The 19,975-nt window shown below is 37.8% G+C and overlaps 1 protein-coding gene across 1 annotated transcript in view; it reads left to right on the top strand.

Moving 5' to 3' along the window:
- LOC132159716 (aryl hydrocarbon receptor-like) overlaps positions 1 to 19,680 on the top strand; it is a 36,805-nt gene extending 17,125 nt beyond the window's left edge. Inside the window, exons 3-11 of the mRNA XM_059569302.1 lie at positions 6,261 to 6,376; positions 9,410 to 9,499; positions 10,850 to 10,976; positions 11,500 to 11,633; positions 13,297 to 13,499; positions 13,622 to 13,731; positions 14,376 to 14,517; positions 14,683 to 16,201; positions 19,484 to 19,680. Coding sequence (XP_059425285.1) covers positions 6,261 to 6,376; positions 9,410 to 9,499; positions 10,850 to 10,976; positions 11,500 to 11,633; positions 13,297 to 13,499; positions 13,622 to 13,731; positions 14,376 to 14,517; positions 14,683 to 16,201; positions 19,484 to 19,645 — 2,603 coding nt within the window. The 3' untranslated portion in view covers positions 19,646 to 19,680. The remainder of the gene's footprint in view (positions 1 to 6,260; positions 6,377 to 9,409; positions 9,500 to 10,849; positions 10,977 to 11,499; positions 11,634 to 13,296; positions 13,500 to 13,621; positions 13,732 to 14,375; positions 14,518 to 14,682; positions 16,202 to 19,483) is intronic.
- Positions 19,681 to 19,975: the final 295 nt, after the last annotated feature.

Here is a 19,975-nt window from a genome sequence, read left to right as displayed (position 1 = left end):
ATTTAGAGCAGGTTTTCCAGAGCCTCCGTCCCTAGAGATGCTGCACGCTCAGGGGCACGATGTGCAGTGACCCACAACAGCACAGCTACATAAACACAGTAAAAAGCGCACAACTCGAGCATGCGGACAAGCCAGGAAACCCTCCCTATAGCTCCGAAGGGAATCACTAACTCATCTGTCACCTGATGTACGACACTCAGCTATATTAATCTCAAGCGCTTACAGCAAACATTAGAATGCCTTTAAGAAAACAAAACCTTTAAGACCATTTCAAGAATATGTAATTGTCTTCTAAATATGCTAAATATATATATATTAAACATTTTGCGTAAAAATAATTTATTTTTAATTATTATATTTTTATTTATCATTTATTTTACGTATATGCTTTGTTTTTATTTGTTTTTATTTGCATAACTTTTTATTATTATTGTTATAATTTTGATTTTGGGTTCTTTCATGTTTTTGTTGCTCATTTGTTTATGTATGTGACACTGGCATACATGCATATGTACTTGCGTGCAGAGTTGGGTCTCAGTTTTGCTGTGGCCCTTCACCCTTTGTCTCCAGCTCTATGAGACAGGAGCTAAAGATCATGGGAAAGGGGCCTTAAACATCCCGTCTCTCTTTGAAGCATATAAGAAGGATTGTCAGGGGCACTGAAACGCTCTTAGCCACCTATTTTCAGCGTTAACTGCTGCTATGCTTGCTATGGTCATAGCAAAGCCTAATCTTCTCAAATATGCTATGCTAAAAACATTGCATGTGCTTGTGCCCTGTGAACAAGATTGCTTGTGAACATTCAATTGGGCTAGGTCAAAATGGCTGCCTTAGCAAAATGTTAAAGGGATAGTTACCTCAAAAATGAAAATTCTGTCATTAATTACTCTCCCTAATGTTGTTTCAAAACTATAAAACCTTTGTTCATCCTTGAAACACAGATTAAGATGTTTTGACAAAATTTACACGTGTGTTTTAGCTTTAAAACGCATAACTTTTGCTATGGTGACGCCTATCATTTACACTACTCTGGCATTTTCCACATTCGAAAACTGAAGAGTTTTGAAAACGCTGCTGACCCTGTTTTAGTTTGAAAACTCCGGGGTTGCGTTTCAGTGTAAACGACCAAAACTGAGACTTTCGAAAACAATGCTGGCCCTGTTTTAGTTTGAAAACTCTGTACGAAAACCAGGGCGTGGCTGCCCATGTGATCTCTGCGTATCTTTGACGACCGTGTGAACATATCATGTCTCTATCAATTGTGTCGCTGTATTTGTTTTGGCATGACTCCCAATCGTCATTTTCGGCCACATTGTAATCATTAGTTACTTTGATTAACAATTTCACCTCATCATCTGTCCACACAAAGATGTCCTTGCTTTTCCTCCCCATCATGCTCATTGTTGAACCTGCCAGTGAGTGACTAGCAACCGACTTTTTGTTTATACTTTTACGTTCATGCCCAGTGTGCATGAATGGTCACGTGACATGCATTTTCGGTTATGTAGTGTAGGATGACCATTGGAGAAAACGCTAGTGTAAAGGCGGATCGTTTTAATTCTAAAAACGCAGTTTTTAAAACGAAACAGACTAGTGTAAACGGGGCCAGAGAATCCATAGGCCGCAACCACTTTCAAGACCCAAAAAGGTAGCAAGGGCATCATTAAAATAGTCCATGTGGCATCAATGGTTCAACCATAATTGTATGAAGCTACGAGAATACTTTTTGTACTTTTGTTCTTTTACTTTTTGTGCAAGTAAACGATGCGTGTTCAATATTAGCAGCAGCACGCGCATGCATTGTGATACTCTCCAGATCTAAACATCTAAAGATTGTTATTTTTGTTTTGTTTTTCGCACAAAAAAGTTTTCTTGTTGCTCTAAAAACGGTTAATAATAATAAAAACGGTTAATCTAATTTACGGTTGAACCACTATTGTCACATGGACTATTTTAACGATGTCCTTGCTATTTTTCTATGCCTTGATCATGGTTGTACTCTTGATGGAGTGTCAGAAAGCTCTCGGATTTCATCAGAAATATCTTAATTTGTGTTCTGAAGATGAACAAAGGTCTTACAGGTTTGGAACATCATGAGGGTGATTAATTAAAGGAGATGTTCACTTCCAGGATAAAATGTTCCTGATAAATTACTCACCCCCATGTTTTGTTCTTTCTTCAGTCACAAAAAATTTTCCAGGATTTTTTTCCATATAGTGGACTTCAATGGTGCTCAATGGGTTTAAGGTCCAAATTGCAGTTTCAATGAAGCTTGAAAGGGCTCTACATAATCCCAGCCCAAGTGTCTTATCAAGAAAAACGATAAGTCATTTTCTTAAGAAATATATTTACAGTACTGTGCAAAATTCTTAGGCCACTAGTATTTTCACCAACAACAAGAAGTCAGTTATTTGAAGAAAAAAAAAAACTGAAAGTTGTGACATTTGCCAAGTATGGTAACCCATACTCAGAATTGGTGCTCTGCATTTAACCTGAGGGTTCAGTGCCTTGCTCAAGGGCAGTTCAGTCATGGGTATTGAGGGTTGAAGAGAGCGCTGTTCATTAACTCCCTCCCTCACCTACAACTCCTGCCAGCACCGAGACTCGAACCAGCGTCCTTCGGGTAACTAGTCCCAGTCTCTAACCATTAGGCCACAGCTGCCCCCCTTTCTATCTTTTGCTGTAGTGTGGCAGTAGTAAATATCAGTTTACATTTCCAAACATTATTCTTGCCATTAAATTTAATAATCCAGTGAGATTTTTGTTTGCACAAGGAGTCTAAAAACAGCCAGTGGTCCACACAGAGATCTTATCTCACCATCATCAGTCTGTCTGGAATAAGACGAAGAAACAGAACAAACTGAGACAGACTCAAACCAGAAGAACTGTGGCAATGTCTTCAAAATGCTTCAAGAAACCTACCTGCAAAGCTACAGTACTGTGCAAAGTTTTAGGCACTTAAGTTTGGATGCCGTCAAAAATAATGCCATAAATATATTTTATTAATTAGACTCCTTGTGCAAACAAAAATCTTACTGGATTATTAAATTTAATGGCAAGAATAATGTTTGGAAATGTAAATTGATATTTACTATTGACACATGTGACGATCCCTACACTTCAGTTTTGGGAACGTGGTGATTGGTTGCCCAGCCTACGACTTAGCCTAATGGGGTGGTTCATTGACTGCACCTGTCGCTGTGGCTGGGGTGCTCCTTTTAATAGAGACTGTTGGATGTGTTAGTTTTGGGGGACTTGGGTCTTTATGTGTGTTTCGGCTCTTGTTTCGTTTTTGGGTTATCTGTGGTCTTGTTTTGATTTCTCCCCTTTTGCTTTGGTTCTGGGATGCTTTATGCATTTCCCAACATAGCAACAGCACATTTCACACTCATACAGACACCCTGCATTACACACTGATGAAACTGATGTCTCCCGAAGTATTCTTTTCATTTTATTATTTCCCTATTCTTTTAATTATTAAGTATTTTCCTTTGAGTTCAGCTTTGGCTATGTGCGTCCCTTTTTGTTGCTTCCCCGCCAAGCTAGGGGTTGTAACACACAAAGTAAAAGATAGAAATAACTGACTTAAAACCATTTTTTTGTTGGTGAAAATACTAGTGGCCTAAGACTTTTGCACAGTCCTGTATATTTATACACTTTTAACCACAAATGCTCATCTTGCACAAACTCTGCAATGTGCATTTATGCGCAATAATGACAGAATTTTCATTTTTGGGTGAACAACCCCTTTAAAATTGATTCTGGACTTTATTTGCTCCAGAAGAGCATGAGTTCTTCATGGGGCACCAAGGTTTAACAAAAACCATAAATGTTTCAAAAAAAATGTTTGTGCCCACCCCCCCCCCCCCCCCCCCCCCCCAATGCACTGTTTTGTTCAAAACAGATTTTGAACTCCAACGAGTTGGGGTTAAATGACTTTGACACCCGTGACGTATGTAAACACTGATACTGGTCACGCTTATTTCATGCTACAACAGAGTACATTGTGAGGTTTTTGAACATGAAATGGGAAACAGACTAAAGCAGTGGTGGTCGAACTTTATTATGAAGTGGTTAACTGGTTCAGGCGAATTATGTAAACTATTTTTACCCTTTATTTTTAAACAAAAATATTTTTAAATAATATAGTTTTTTTATCTTAATTATATTATATAGTAATTATATACAAAACTTAAAAAAATAAAATGCATTTTTATTGTACAATTGTAACGAAATATCTAAATAATATAATAAAATAATTGTAAAAAATACTTATAAGACAAAAAATTGCAAACAGGCTTAAGAATCAAAGATTTATTCTATGAAAAAAAGTCTTAACATAAAATTTTTCCTCTTGACTGCATCCTCATGTCTCAAAGAATAACATTAACCTCTTTGTCACTCATTGCATCATGTCTCGACAGTGGTCAGGGGTTACAATAGGTCGCGCAGCATGACTATTAAAAGGGTCAGAGGTTGTCAAAGGAGAATAAAAGGAGCCACATATAATCATCAAATGGTAGTTTTCATGACATCTAGAGGCATTTGCTTCAGTGAGTTGAAATAATTTGCGCAAATAGTAGTTCAGCTATTGTGGACCTTTTTGGATGATGACAAAAAAACAGAGAAACAGTTCGAAACTGTGCTGAGCAGCTTTAATATCAGCTACAAGATGCTAATAAAATACGACACATTTGCGTATGTCGTTGTCAGGCAGTTAGGAACGAGAGCGAGGTGACCTTTCTCTAACCGTGCCCAAATGCATTTTCCACGTATGTTCTTACAAGTGAAAAGTGCTTCATCTTTTCCTTTTCTGTCTCGCTCTCTTTCTGTCTCTCTTTCTCTCTGTCAGTGAAAAAGCTTTTCATATCCCTGTTCTCCTGGCCTGGCCTGTCTCTCTCCATTTTCCCCTGTCGTTTGTAGGTCAGTTCCTCCTCTAACGCTCAACAGAGTTTGTCTTGTCCTGAGAGAGGGCCACACAGAGCAAATCCATTACTGCCCAAGATGAAAACAGCACAGACTAATTTTTAGAGCATGTTTTGAATACCAAGCAGAAGAAAGAATGAAGTACTCAAATCACATTTGAAGTTACATATTTGTAGATTGAGATCCTTAAAACACTGTGTTTCTTTGGCGCTATCAAAACATTGCTGTTTGTTTAAAAATTCCGACCAGCCTGGCACGGCAACAGTAGCTCAGCCAATGGCATGAGATTGGGGCGGGGCTATCTGTCTGCCAGACCAGTGACAGTGTGTCTGGGGAAACCTGTTTGGAAACTGTATTATAACTGAATATAACCTTATTTAACTAATGGAGACTTTGGTTTGGTTTGATTTTGGTGTTTCTTCTAAACAACTCTGCTTAGTTTCTGTAAAATGTGTGATAAAAAGTCAGAGATCTCAATATAACTCAAAGATTTGATCACTTAAAGGGTTAGTTTACCAAAAATGTAAACTATCATTAATTACTCACCCTAACCAAACCCATAAGACCTTTGTTCATCTTCGGAAAACAAATTAAGGTATTTTTGATGAAATCGAGAGCTTTCATAAACAGCAACACAACATGGAAAAGAAAACATTTTTGAATAAAGGTTTTTTTTTTTTTTTGCACACAGTATTCTCATAGCATTATAAAATTATGATTGAACCTCTAATGTCACATTAATTATTTTAACGATGTCCTTACTACTGTACCTTACTGGGCCTTGAACATGGTAGTTGTGTTGCTGTCTATTCAGGATGAGAAAGTGCTCAGATTTCGTCAAAAATATCTTAATTTGTTTTCCGAAGATGAATGAAGGTCCCACAAGTTTAGAACGACATGAATGTGAATAATTAATGACCTAATTTTATTTTTTGGTGAACTATCCATATGCTAACCATGTTAACTAATCTCTGAAGTCTTATTGAATGTCAGCAAATTTCACATTTGTGTCTGTTTGAATTTCCCGTAGTGAATTTTGGTAGCAACACCCTGAGACAAAGTTGATACTTAAATGAGATCTTTATAAAGTCTCTTGAGCTATAATGGTGCATTCACACATTAACACTTCTCATTTACTTCGAATGTGTGACGTCATGCGTTGCCGAACTGAATTGTGGGTCTGTTGCTTGCGGCATAAGTTAAACATTTTCAACTTTGCAAGTGGTTTGTTCAAATACAGTAGTAATAGTAATGATTCAATTAATAAAAGTACTAATTATAGTTGTATAGTAACATACATAATGTCATTTTTCTTTCTCTTTTTCTGTCAACAGTCGCTCTGAAAAACCACAGCTCCAATGGTTTGTCGGCAAACAACAGTAACCATGACAACATTAAAGCAACAGGATTGGTTGACGGGTGGCTGCATGAGGGAGAGCTCCTACTACAGGTCAGAAGGACAAGCACGTGTGTGTGTGTGTGTGTGTGTGTGTGTGTGTGTGTTTTTTTTTATGGTGTCCATGTGCCATAAGTATGTTAAAAAGAGTCCTTTAAAGTGATGTCCTCAAGGAGGAGGAGGAGAGGAAGAGAAAAGAGGAGAGGCTATTTCTGCCTGGACTTGTTCTCGTTTCTGACACTTAAGCATGAATAATGCACAGATAGAGGTCTCATATATTATAAAGGAAGGATAAAATAAGCGGTAAAAGTATTCTCTTTTTTATTTTACTTTGAAAGTTTTGCTCTGTCCATCCGGTGACAGCAGTTCTGAGAAGTTTGTCCACTCACGTCTATATGTCTTCGTTTCCTCACTGATGCTTTCACATTCTCTTAGTCCCTATTATCATTTATCTTTCATTCCTATTTGTTTCATCCTTCCTTTTTTTCTTTTTCTTGTTTCTTTCTTTATGTCTATTTCTTCCTTCTGTTACTCCTTTTTTCCTTTCTTCCTGTCTGTTTTTCCTTACTTCTGGTCTTCTATAGATCCATCTCTTCCTTCCTACCTTCCTTTTTTCCTTAGTTCTTTTATTCCATCCTTCTTTCTATCCATCCAGCCATCTTTTCCTTACTTCCCCTCCTGTCATGCTCATTCCTTCCTTTCTGTTATCTTCTTTCCTGTCTTACTCCCTTATTTCCTTCCTTCCACTGATCCATCTTTTCTTTTCTCCCTCCATTCCTTCCTGTCTATTTCTTCCTTCTTTACTGTCATCTTCTTTACTTTCTACCTATCTGTTTTTCCTTACTTTCTCTTTTGTTGATCCATTCCTTCTTTTCTTCCTTACTTTGTTTATTCCTTTTTACCATCCATCACTCCATCTCTTCCTTACTTCCCTCTTGCTGTGCTCCATCCTGCCTTCCTGTTATCTTTCTTTCTTCCTTCCTTCCCTCCATCCGTTCTGTCTATTTCTTCTTTCCCGTCTTCTTCTTCATTCCTTCCTTCCTGTCTTTTTCTTTCTTCCTTCATTTCCTTCTTTTATCCATCTTTTCATCCTTCCGTCCTTCTTTCCTTACTTCCTGTCCTGTCCTTACTTTCTTACTGTTATCTTCCACGCTTCCTTCTTTCCTCCCTTCCTTTTCTCCATGCTCCATCCTTCTATCTATCTATCTATCTATCTATCTATCTATCTATCTATCTATCTATCTATCTATCTATCTATCTATCTATCTATCTATCTATCTATCTATCTATCTATCCGTCTTAGCTCTGTTGTTTCTCTGCTTCATACTCTCTCTCTTCTCTCTCTCTCTTCTCTCTCCCCTGTGTTGTGTATAGTTGTGTGTGTTGTGTGTGCTGGACTGTGAATGATGCAGTGGGTACATTTTTGATAGTAATGCTTCCTGACTGCCATCCCCCCTCCCCCCCGCCCCACGAGAGCTCCATGTGGGCTGTTCTGCCAACCAACAAGCCGAAATATTTATACTGAGTGCTGCTACTCGGCCATGTTTTCTGAGTGTGTTTGGACCAGGTGTGCATGTATGAATGACTATGCGTGTGGCTGTTGGCATACAATGCAGATGTTCAGGCAAATGAGAAGGACGCTGGAAGATAGAAACTGCTAACACACATTAATTTGTGTGGCATGTTGCAGCACATTATTATGTGTTATCTGGCAAAGACGATCGCAGATTGAAGTGGATGAGGTCATTTAGTGATTTATTGCTTGTTGCCTTATCATATCATGTTAGGGTTCAGTTTAGTAAGTGTTTCCAACACAAACACAAGCACAGCTTAAATAAATCATTCATAGGATTTCAAGAGACCTCTTATTTACACTCAGACCGAAGTACAGTGCTGCTCTTTGGGAATGTTCCGTGAATCTGTGTTTGTTTTCTTATTATTGATCTTGTTATTAAAAGAACCATTTTTTATATTGTTTTATTTATAATAGTATTTTTCCCTGATATCAACATATAATGTTAGCCTAGGTTACAGAATTTAGCAGTAATTTAGTAAATGTATTTTATATTTTTAAGAAAGAATCAGGTACTTGTATTTATTTCAGCGTCAGACACTAGACTGTCCACACTTGGTCTAAACCTCTCATTAGTGCAGTGACTCCTCGGTATAGCCATACACAGTTGTTTTTGTGTTGTCTGTGGATGTGTCAGATTACCATAATCACAGATCCACACTTAAAGCCCACCAGATGGTGATGAGCTGCAAAATCCCCTCCACAAAAAAACACACAGTGTTCAATGACAACATGAAACTGACACTACGTATTTTCTCAATAGTTTTTTTAGCACTGTTTTAGCATTTGTGTTTAGAATCTTTCATCAATATCTATAGTAATACCTTTTCAGATTTATGTATGTATGTATTTATTTTGCATATTTAAATATCCAGCCATGCTAATGTACAGTACTTATATACTTCTAAGAAATTCAGTTGCACAATATTACAGTTGTGTAAATGTCTTTCCTTTTAGTTCAACTTTGTTTTAGTTTATGACTGGAACTTAAACAAATGACTATTGTACATTTCCCCAAAAAATTGGTTGATATGCTCTGGCCCAACTTCCTGTTTTAATAGGAAATACATCAACACAGAAAATAAAACTGTACTTGTCAAGTAATTTTGGAGTTTTAGAATAAAGTAATGATTCTTTTAGAAGAGCAGGTTTTTGATCAACTATGGAAGACAGAAAAGTCAGAACTGAGAGATCTAAACCTGGAAAAAGTCAATTGCAATTCTTTCTCTTTTTTTTCTTTTCTTTTAGAAAACTGCAAGATGTATAATGTCTGAGGTATCATTTGGAATTTCAAGAAAAAAGGCAGAATTCTGGGTTTAAATCTTGCCATTCTGACTTTATTCCCTCAATTCTGAGTTTATATCTTGAAGTCTAAATTGGGATTGAAAAGTCGCAATTACCTTTTTATTTTCTTTTTTTCTGTGGCAGAAACAGGCATCCACAACCTTCTTTATGACCAGTAAACTAATACTTTTATTTCCTGGCTTTATTTGATGATTTGTTTGCGGTCACAGGCTCTCAATGGCTTTGTGTTGGTGGTCACCGCTGAAGGGATCATTTTCTACTGTTCTCACACCATCCAGGATTACTTAGGATTCAACCAGGTAATTATCCTTCTCAACAGTCTCTTACTGTACATAAACACATATGTATCATATAGCCACTTGTTCTGATACTAATCCAATATACAGCTGAATAACAGTCACTATCTTTGGGATATGAATTATGAGACTGGATGTTGCAATAACATACTTAGACTGGAATGAATCATTTTGGAATATTTTGTTTCAACATGTTCACCTTTCAAAAAGTGTAAAAAGAAATTATACTTTTCATGTCGCTCTTAATCCAAATAGGCTATTTTGTAGTAGGGCAAATTATGTGGTTAAATTATGGACAAACCAGACATGATGTAATGAGTTTTCAGCGATCAGGACACAGTTTTAATCGGATTGATAAGTATGCCCTGTAGGTACACTTTCCCAGAATCAATATTACGTCAGACTCAGCTGTCGAATAATCATTCCATACTTCTCACCTCTATTCTTAGTGCACACACACACACACACACACACACATATGCTCATCAGATCTGCCTAATACTGATTAATACTGCAGTGTATCTCTCGAGCAACAGTTTGAATGCAGTAGAAATTGAATGCGCTTAATCAAAGAGGCTTTACTCTGAGATTCAGTCTGGCATGGTGGTAATCCAATTCATCATAATTTACTTATCAATTATTCATTATTCAGAGACGTCACTATATTTGTTTACTTTATGTGCTAACAATGTCCTCTTTTTGTTCGGTTTAAAGCATTTAGATGAAAAATGAGGGAGTTTGATGGCAGTTGAAGTTTATGCTTTCAGATTTGGGATTTTTCAGTGAATAAATTGTAAAAATGTAATCATTGAAAAGAAGATTGATTAAAAATATGACAGTTTGACAGTATTTATATACAAATTTAAAAAAGAAATTCAGAACTATGTATATACTATATTCATGTACCACCATTTTTTTAAAAGAAATTGATACTTTCATTCAGCAAATATGGATTATATTTCTATTCATCGAAGAATCCTAAAACAATTATCACAATTTCATCAAAAATAGTAATCAGCAGTTTCATAATGTTTCCTAAGCACCAGATCAGCATATAAGAATGATTTCTGAAGAATCATGTGATAATTAAGACTAGAGTAATGATGCTGAATGTAGTAATGAATGGAGCTGAATGGATCACTGCAATAAATTCAATTTTGAAATATAAAGAAACACAAATCATTCATTTGAATTTGTAACAATATTTTACAATATTACTGTTTAACTGTATTTCTGATAAACCCATAAAGATCTCTTAAACCCATAAAGTGATTCATCCTTTATTTTAATTGTAATTCATTTGAACTTAATTCTCTCGCAACGTTCCTCTTCATTTCTCCCTCTGTCTCCCAGACAGATGTGATGCATCAAAATGTGTTCGAACTCATTCATACTGAAGACCAGCAGGCCTTCAGATGCAACTTGCACTGGGCCTTGAACCCGCCTCCAACTAGCATGCAGACAGAGGAATCTCCACAAGGTCAGGAAATGTATCATTTTATAACATGGTACCACTTTATTGGGTTATTTTTGCCTGAAATTTAGCAAAAAAAGTGTTTGTTTAATAAATAACCATGTGGTAGTGTTGATATTTTGATACACGGATGAATTACTTGCTATAAAAATAAAAGGTACTTCATTTCTTTGACTTTTTTCTTCTCAAACCAAAGAATATGATTTTTCGTAACAAATTAATGATAAAAGACCCAAAGCATTTTAAATTAACAGTTTACAGCACTCAAGTTAGGAGAAAAAAAATATATATTTTTTTTTGTTTTTGTAAGAAATAGAGAGGAGGAGGGTGGTTTGACCTTTAGTGGAAGCTCCTGCAGTTGCAAAATAAATGTTGTGGTCACTAAAACGTCTATTTTAATTAACGATAACAGCAAACAGAATGGACCCGAAAACAGAAACGGTGGTTGGTGGATAATCCAATGATGAACCCCGGCTGAAAAAGTCTAGACATGCTTCAGAGTCTCAAGTTCTTTTTTTGTTTCTCTTAGATGGAGATCCTGCCCCAAGTATGTCGCTGGCGACGTGCAAACCTGACCAGCTGCCTCCTGAAAACTCTTCTTTCCTGGAGAGAAATTTCGTTTGTCGTTTCCGATGCCTCCTAGACAATTCTTCAGGATTCCTGGTCAGTGTCAAACAGCTGAATCTCTTATTTTGCTCTCAAAACCTACACAGGAACGTCGTACTTCGGCTGATTCAGAAGTCCTCTTGGAATTGAATATTAGTATGATGGAATATACCTTGCTATTCAAAGTCTTTAAGCCCCGATGTTCCAGATTATAGAGTGAGTTAGCATCTAGGTTAGCGCAGCTGATTTTGTGTTGGACTTGGCCTCTGGCATCCACAGAGATCTGAACTGTTAGAACACCTCTGTAATCAGTCTTAAAGGAGCAGTAAGGTCATGGGGAACAGGTTTTAATTAGTTCTAGAAGAAATAGAGCAAAATAGTTAGAACTGGTTCTTGTTAGCATAAATTAAAGCTAATTTGAAGAAAGCCAGGATTTAGCTACAGTATGGGGCACAATAGCGACCACCAATTCCTTCAGCTGTCTTTATTCCAAAAGTATTTTTCCCATTCATTCTCCAGCCAGACAGCTGTCTCTTTATTTGCTAATCTTGGCAACGCAATAGTGAAAAGATACGTATGCGTGCAAAGCTCTGTACTCTTGCCCTTTATTTCTTCAGTGTCTCTCTTTTACTTTCTTTCCCCTCCACTCCATCTTTCCCAAATCCATCTCCCTCAAGAATAGCATGACTACACTTAGCTTGTCTGTAGCGGACCGCTAACAGGGGTCTCCCCATGCAGTCAGTGAAATTCATCAGCATGAGTTAAAAATATGAGCAATTTCAAACTATTTTCCATTACGCATTTTCTGTTTGTTGTCCTCTTGGCATTTTTGAATGCGACCATTAAGTTCTCTAGGGAGGTTCACAATGAAAACATAATTATGGCCAATTAGCTTCCTTCGTGATTATTTAATTGACAAGGCCCCAACTCGGAAAGTCATGCTGAAAGCTTCGTTTTTATTTGCGCCAAATGAAATACAGTTTGACAAATGTTTTCTGTTTGTGTATGTGAATGCGCGTCTCTGTATTAATGTTTCGTGAAGTCATTGCTGAACTGAGATACTTGTTGTGTAGCTTTACATAAGCAGAACTATTTTAAATCAGGCATTGCACAAAATGAACATATAACCCAGCAATGAAACAATAAAAAAATAGGTTGTCAAGAGCTTTCCAGCCACAAAATGCGTATTATAGTTTTATGTTTATTCATAAGTGACACTAAATTAATCATGGCTAACATACATAAAATACTCACTTTTGAATGTAGTAATCTTCACCAGTCAGAACAGAAGGTCTAAGTTTGACTAACCAATCACAAACAAGCAAACATTCTGATATGACACATTTTGGACAGGTCACAGCCTTCATTTATAGATGACCTGGATTGAGTTCTGTTGCACACACTGAGTCAGAGACAAATTATGTGGTTCACCAAGGGCACGCCAACAAAATCATCAACTCCACCTGTGTATGTACATATATTACGTGTGTCGGTTATGTACGTCCTTCATGCAAATGGGTTATGACATGATTTTTTTGTCTGTTTTACTTTCATTTTATTATTATGTTGTAGTTGCAATAATTTGAAACATTCTATTACTAGATTTTGTGCAGTTTGAAGTTGATGTTTTTAAATTCCAAATTTAAACTAAATTCCGCTTTGATATTTTTCAATTTATAGGAGCTTTTCCAATGTTTAATTTTATTTATGCCCCATCAAGGCCCTGAATCTTCAAGGGCGTCTGAAATTCCTGCATGGGCAGAACAGGCGATTGGATGATGGAGGCCAAATGCCGCCGCAGCTCGCCCTGTTTGCCATAGCGACACCCCTACAGCCTCCTTCCATAATGGAGATCCGAACCAAGAACATGATTTTCAGAACCAAACACAAGTTGGACTTCACCCCAATGGCCTGTGATGCTAAGTAATGATGGACATTTCTTTTGAAAGAGATGTAACATGCACTGTATACATGTGTTTATATCTCCACAAGTACAATAGAAAAAATGGTGTAATAATCACTGATGTTGATTTTGCCTGTTTTAGGGGTAAAATCGTTCTTGGCTACACTGAGGCAGAGTTGCGAGTTCGAGGTTCTGGGTACCAATTCATCCATGCAGCTGATATGCTGTATTGTGCTGAGAACCATGTCAGGAGTAAGATTTTCATGTTTCTTCAGATTTTTCATTTTGGAGTTGTACTGTTTAAAAAAGTCCAGCCAAAGAAAGATGCTACATGACTAATAATATGATTGACTGAATTACGAGAAGATTAAGAAAAAGCTATGATGCGTGCTGACATTGTTGCCAAAGGCTTGGTTTCTAAAATAAACTAATGACACTAAAAGACATGAGCACTGTGCTCTTAGGAAAATGCTTGAACAAGTGACAGTACTCTTATTCAGTGTGGTTCACAGGAGATAATCCATAGATGTTATGACAGGAAGTGAAATTGACTGATAATATCAATTGTATGGTCAAGAACTTGAATGGATTTGATGAATTCAGATTTTTCTTAATGGTGATCTATGGCAAGAAGTGGAGAAAGAGAGACAGACAGAATTTCCAAACAGACGGCAAGAGACAGGAAGAGGAATGTTTTCCTATAATCCCATGTATTATGAAGGAGATTGGATAAATCCTTGACGTAAGGAGTAGAACTAGAGCCTTAAATCCAGTAAAAACAGTAATTCAATATGGAGTCAACAGCCTATAGCAGAAAAAGGTACAAGGCAGAAAAATCTGGTCTGTATATTTAAACTAATATCTGGGTTTACAAACTGTTACATTGTCTATTGCAGTGATCAAGACAGGAGAAAGCGGTCTGACTGTGTTTAGACTGCTTACAAAGGACAACCGCTGGAAATGGGTACAAGCTAACGCTAGACTCGTCTACAAAAATGGCAAGCCTGATTACATCATTGCCACCCAGAGGCCGCTTGTGTAAGTATATTAAGGCTAATATTCATTTATATTTCTGCACAAACAATTTACAAAATATAGATTTAGTTTATTAGCATGCTATATGTTAAATAGCATGGCAAATTAGCAAGATTTTGATGAAAGTCCTTACATTTCCACTGACAAGGTTTTTATCCATTTATTCAGAGAAGAAGAGGGCGGAGAGCATTTGAGGAAGCGATCTATGCATCTTCCATTCACCTTTGCTACTGGAGAAGCTCTGCTGTACCAAATCAGCTACCCCATGCCAGGTTTTCCTGACACTCTTCAGGGAAAAAGCAAGAACAACAAAACCAAAAAGAGCAAGGTAGACAAAAGTTTGAAGGATGATCTGGACCCAAGTTCTCTACTGGGAGCCATGATGAGACAAGACGAGTCTGTTTATGTTTGCCAGCCTGCTATGGAGCCTAGAATGTCATTCCACAGTAGCCTCTTCAGTGAGCAAGTAGAGACTAATACCTTCTCTTCTTCTGTAGTAAATGATAGTTGGAATCCAGCGCAGAATGTTGTAGCTGCAGTCTCCAAACAGGAGCCAAGTTTTGACCCACTCCTGACAACATTAGACTCTCTGTCCCTGGAAAATGAGGAAAGCTGCTCCAACAGTGAGCTGTTCAGTGCCCTGGAAAACCTTGGACTCAATGCAGAGGACCTAGAATTGCTGCTTCTGGATGAGAGGATGATCCAGGTAGAGATGGAAGCGGATTACATCCCATCTCTGAACGATCTTCTCACCAACAACGAAATCCTTTCCTATGTCCAAGACTCATTGGAGAACCGGATCGAGGACTCGACAGATGCTCAAAACCCTGCCGAGGCATTAGATTCTGTTGAACCCTGTGACCCATGTTCTGCTTCCAAGTCAGCTTCTCAGATTACTTCCTCCATGCCTGATCCTCATGTACCTTTCTTGCCACAAAAACAAATAACACCCATAGTTCATCTCTCACAGCGTATGCAGCAACATCTCAATGGCCAGTCAGTTTGCCACAAAACTGAGAGCTGGATCCAGCCACAAATACCTCAGGTGTCTACAAAAGACTCTGAGACAACTACATTTACCCAGCATGATACTTTGTTGGTGAATCCAGTACCAGCTATACACAATGGCCACTGGGTCCCTGAACACACACACGTAAACTTGAACTCTCAACTTGGTGACAAGATAACAGGACCTAGTAAAGCACCATCACAGCAATGGCAGCACAACCAGTTGCTTGACCAATTCCAGTATAAACAAAAAACAGCTGTGGATAGTGATACCCCTCCAAACGGGGTCTACAGTGATCCCCAGTGGCATGGATACAACTTCACAGACCAGTTGGTCACAAATGTACCATGTTTTCCCAATGGCCAGATGGCACACACACAAACAGTGGGCACACATGTTGATTATAATATAACCGACAATTCAGGGGTGGAGTTTACGATGAACATCAGTACAGCTGGGGATGTAGGGCAGTTTCAGGGAGCCATGGCCACGTCTTCATCCTATCAGCAGGGTTACCAGAAACACCAGCAGCAGCCAAAGGTCGCACCCGCTTATTACGCCTCCTATACCAAACAGAAATCCTCTCTGGAGCATATCCTGGGATTAGCCCCACCATCAAACCTTCCCTCGTTGACAGATTACAGCTCAGAACTGACCCATGACGCCACCCACAGTAAGGTAAGAATTAAGGAAGGATATAGTTGTGAAATGTGATTTAACCAAGTTGGACAAGCTCCTGGATCAACAAAATATATAACAAACGTTATCCAAAACCCCAAGTACACTCTCAAATCTCAATCTCAAATGGGATTTACAAATTATTGTAAATAAAAATGTTGTCAAACCCTTAATCCTAAAAACTGATTGGTTGATAGGCATGTTGTCTTAGAACCATGGAGGATAGATAAGGGAAAAACAGAAGTATTGCAGGGACCTAGGAGTTTACAATCCATTTCTTGAAGGACCACATTCCAGCAAAGTTTAGCTTTATCCCTAAAGCTTTAAACATATTTAACCAAATAATGGAGGTCTCCAGGATCACTAGAAACTTCCATGCAGATGTGTTTGAGCTAAACTCTGCAGGATTAGACACCCCTGCAGAACCTCATTTTACTTACTTTGTCAAGCTGGTATTGATTCCTGGCTTAGAAATATTGTCCACTAGAAATTGCATCAAAAGGGGCTTTTACAAAGGAGGAAACTTTTCATAGGAGCTACCTGCTTTTTGGTGTGTTCACAATGCAGGAACTAGGAATGTATTGAGTTCTAAGAACTTTGTTTGGGGGAACTACATTAGCTCCTACTCCAGATTAGGGTCTAAAACACTGATTGGTCAAGCACATATGAAACACTGGCTACCCAGCATTTAAAAAAATCAGTGTAAAAATATTTACTCCTCGAACACAGCAATAGCGGCATTTTGCTACCTGTTGTCTGCAGCGTTGTTCTTTTCTCAACCTTGATGATTTGTAACACTCCAAGTAGCACTCTTTCAATCGCGTAAATTGTGCATTTACATTCTATCTCAGTTATCACTAAACCCACGACACAAAAAAACAGCTTCATTATGGCATCCTCCATTCACCGATTGTTAACATCTGTAAATGCCGTGAATAAAGGCTTCGCTGTCGGCCGCTTCAGAGTTGTGAATGCAACCAGGAAAATGGCAACCAGGGAAATTGGTTCTCTAGGAACCACCATGCTGGCTAGTTTCTAGAACTATGCTGTGCATAAGCACTTATATAGTCTTTAAAGAGACATTTCACCAAAAAAATGGAAATTCTGTCATTAATAACTCTCATGTTGTTCCAAACCTTCATTCATGTTCTGAACGCAAGTTAAGATATTTTTGATGAAATCTGAGAGCTTTCTGACCCTGCATAGACATTTTTGGGCTCAACATTTCATATAATGATAAGGACCATTTTGACCACCCTTCATTGTATAGTATTTTAGTTTAAAAGATATTCTGGACTCCAAAGCATGATACGCCCCACTACACCCCCTACATATTTCTCTATCTTTTTTCCATTGGCCTAAATGCTCACTCTGATCTAATTGTGCTCTGTATAAGGGGCCAAGACCTAATAGGTCATGTCTAATGTGCTAAGATTACATAATGCACAGTGACAGCGCTACAGTACAAAGTCTTGGCAGTCTCTAGAGATTCGCTGTGGGGCCCCACACAGGTGGATGTTTGCTTTGCCTGCTGTGTTGCATTATTATGGTCACTGTGATTAAGATCGTAATCTTCAGCTTAAGAGTGTAAGCTTCCAGGTCAACCCACAAGCACCAGACAGGCTTTTCTGCTATACTGATGGCAGCCAACTGTAGCATCTAGTCCATTGTGAAATGGGAGCCCGAGGCCATGAACGAGAGATAGAGGAAGAGTAACCTCCACAAAAGGACCGCTCATGCAGCAGGCAATATTCAGAGACCATGGGCCCCTGTCTGTACTCACAAGTATGAAGGGCACCATGCTGTGGTCCCACATGTAGGGATTGTGTTTTCTGTAGATGGTAAGCAGTGCATGCTAAGACAAATTTGGTGCCTAACTTATCCCTTGTTGTCTGTGCTATGGGCATATCATCTAAAATAGTATGGTTTGTTGAGTACAAATAATTTTGCAAAAAGTGCTGGAGCAACTTTTGGAAAAAAAAGAGAGATGAGGGTGGTACAGTTAGAAATAGTTCTGAAATTGGAAAGGTAATCATCAATGGAAGGGCAAGGTGAGGGGAAAAAAAGACAATTCAGTCCAGTACTACATTCTAGGCTTTGAGTTTTCTGAGTTGTGTGTGTTCAGGCTCATTGCTCTCAGCTGAAACGAGAATAGAGCTTAAATGCCCAGTCAGGCGTGAGCAGCCATGACCTACAATCCAGCATCAACATAACCTCATGCATACTAACACTACACTTTCATATACTAGAACTACAGGAGCTTTGTGATATAGCCAAGGATTTACTTATCATCTGCAAATGTGAACAATGAGTGAATTATGAGTTGGTAAAATAACACCCACTGACATTATGGCAAGTGATGTGATTCTTTAAATCTTTTACCCAGCTAATCTTTAAGATTTGTTTTGGTTAGCATTTTGTATATGGCAGTTTGGACTTTATTTTGATGAGTTTACCTCCAAAAAACTGCATGGAATTAGTTTTTGTTTCCGATTATGATCCTGGTTAATGTATTTTGTGAAGACCTTAAATGACCCCAAAAAACACAACATCTGCCATCCAGCTGCTAATAACCTGCTTAAATAAGCAACCGCTGTGCTAGTTCTATAAGCTAGCACCATAAGTGAGCTCTGTAAATTTTGGTCAATTAATTTACAATAGCAGAGAAGTTGGTCTAATGCTAATAAAAGGTCATGGTTGCTCACTGAGAATTTTGTCATTTCTATTCTGTATTTTCATTATTTGACTTTCAAAAGCTGTTTTAAGCTAGGCTAACAGAAGTCTTATAACTGCATCCCAAATGACGCACTATATACTTTGCACTTATACACTATGTACTTATGCACTATGTACTCAACCATGTAGTGTATAAATTATACAAGGTTATTTTGTCATTCATAATTGGAGTCTGATAGTCCCTCACCCTTTTCAATGTGATTAAAGCTCCGACAGTTTAGTGCAACAGGAAGTGTCCATCATTCAACACTTCGTTTCTGGGTATTTAAAGCGCACTTTTTTTTTTCGGAGTTTTCAGTGAAAACACTACTCACACTATTTATACTAAAAATGTCATAGAATAGTACATAAATATGCGATTTGGGATGCACCTCAAGTTCTTAACTGACATTGACAAAATTATCAATGCTAATCATCATGTATGTTATAATTATAATTATCTATATTTTATATAAAACGTAGGCCTATTTATATTTGTTAATGGGAAACTGATACATACATTTTTAACTAGATACTTCTAATATTTGTTTGTTTATTTATTTCCAGATGGAGACGGGCTTTATACTCAATTCCGCTAATGTGGCCTACACAGGAAGTTGTTTGGTCCCCAACGGCAATGCTGTGGCCACACCTGGCAACAGTCCCCACCCCTTTCCTGAGCCACTCCCACCTCCCCCAGACCCTCAGACCACTGGTTTCTACCTCTGAACACACTCAATACCGATCTGTCCGAAAAGATGCCATCAATCATGAGAAGACTGTCAAATAAATAATAAAACATAAAAAAAAAATCTAAATTTAGATTTTTTTTTTGGTTTGCTTATACACTTGAATAAAGAAATTTAAATTAATTTTAATTAAAATGAGCCAGACTGACCTCTGGAATATCAAACCAATCGCTAAATACTCCACCCAGGATAATGTGTTAGGGCTCTCATTTATATTATTAATTCAGTTATGAATGAACTATGTATCAATCACAGTATATTTGGATTATTTCTCTCAGTGTCATTAATGCTATTTGAGACATAGGGAAAT

Source organism: Carassius carassius, chromosome 16 (assembly GCF_963082965.1).
Source record: "Carassius carassius chromosome 16, fCarCar2.1, whole genome shotgun sequence".
NCBI classification, from domain to species: Eukaryota; Metazoa; Chordata; class Actinopteri; order Cypriniformes; family Cyprinidae; genus Carassius; species Carassius carassius.
Note: the sequence above shows the minus strand (reverse complement) of the source record. Positions and strands in the feature narration are given on the sequence as shown.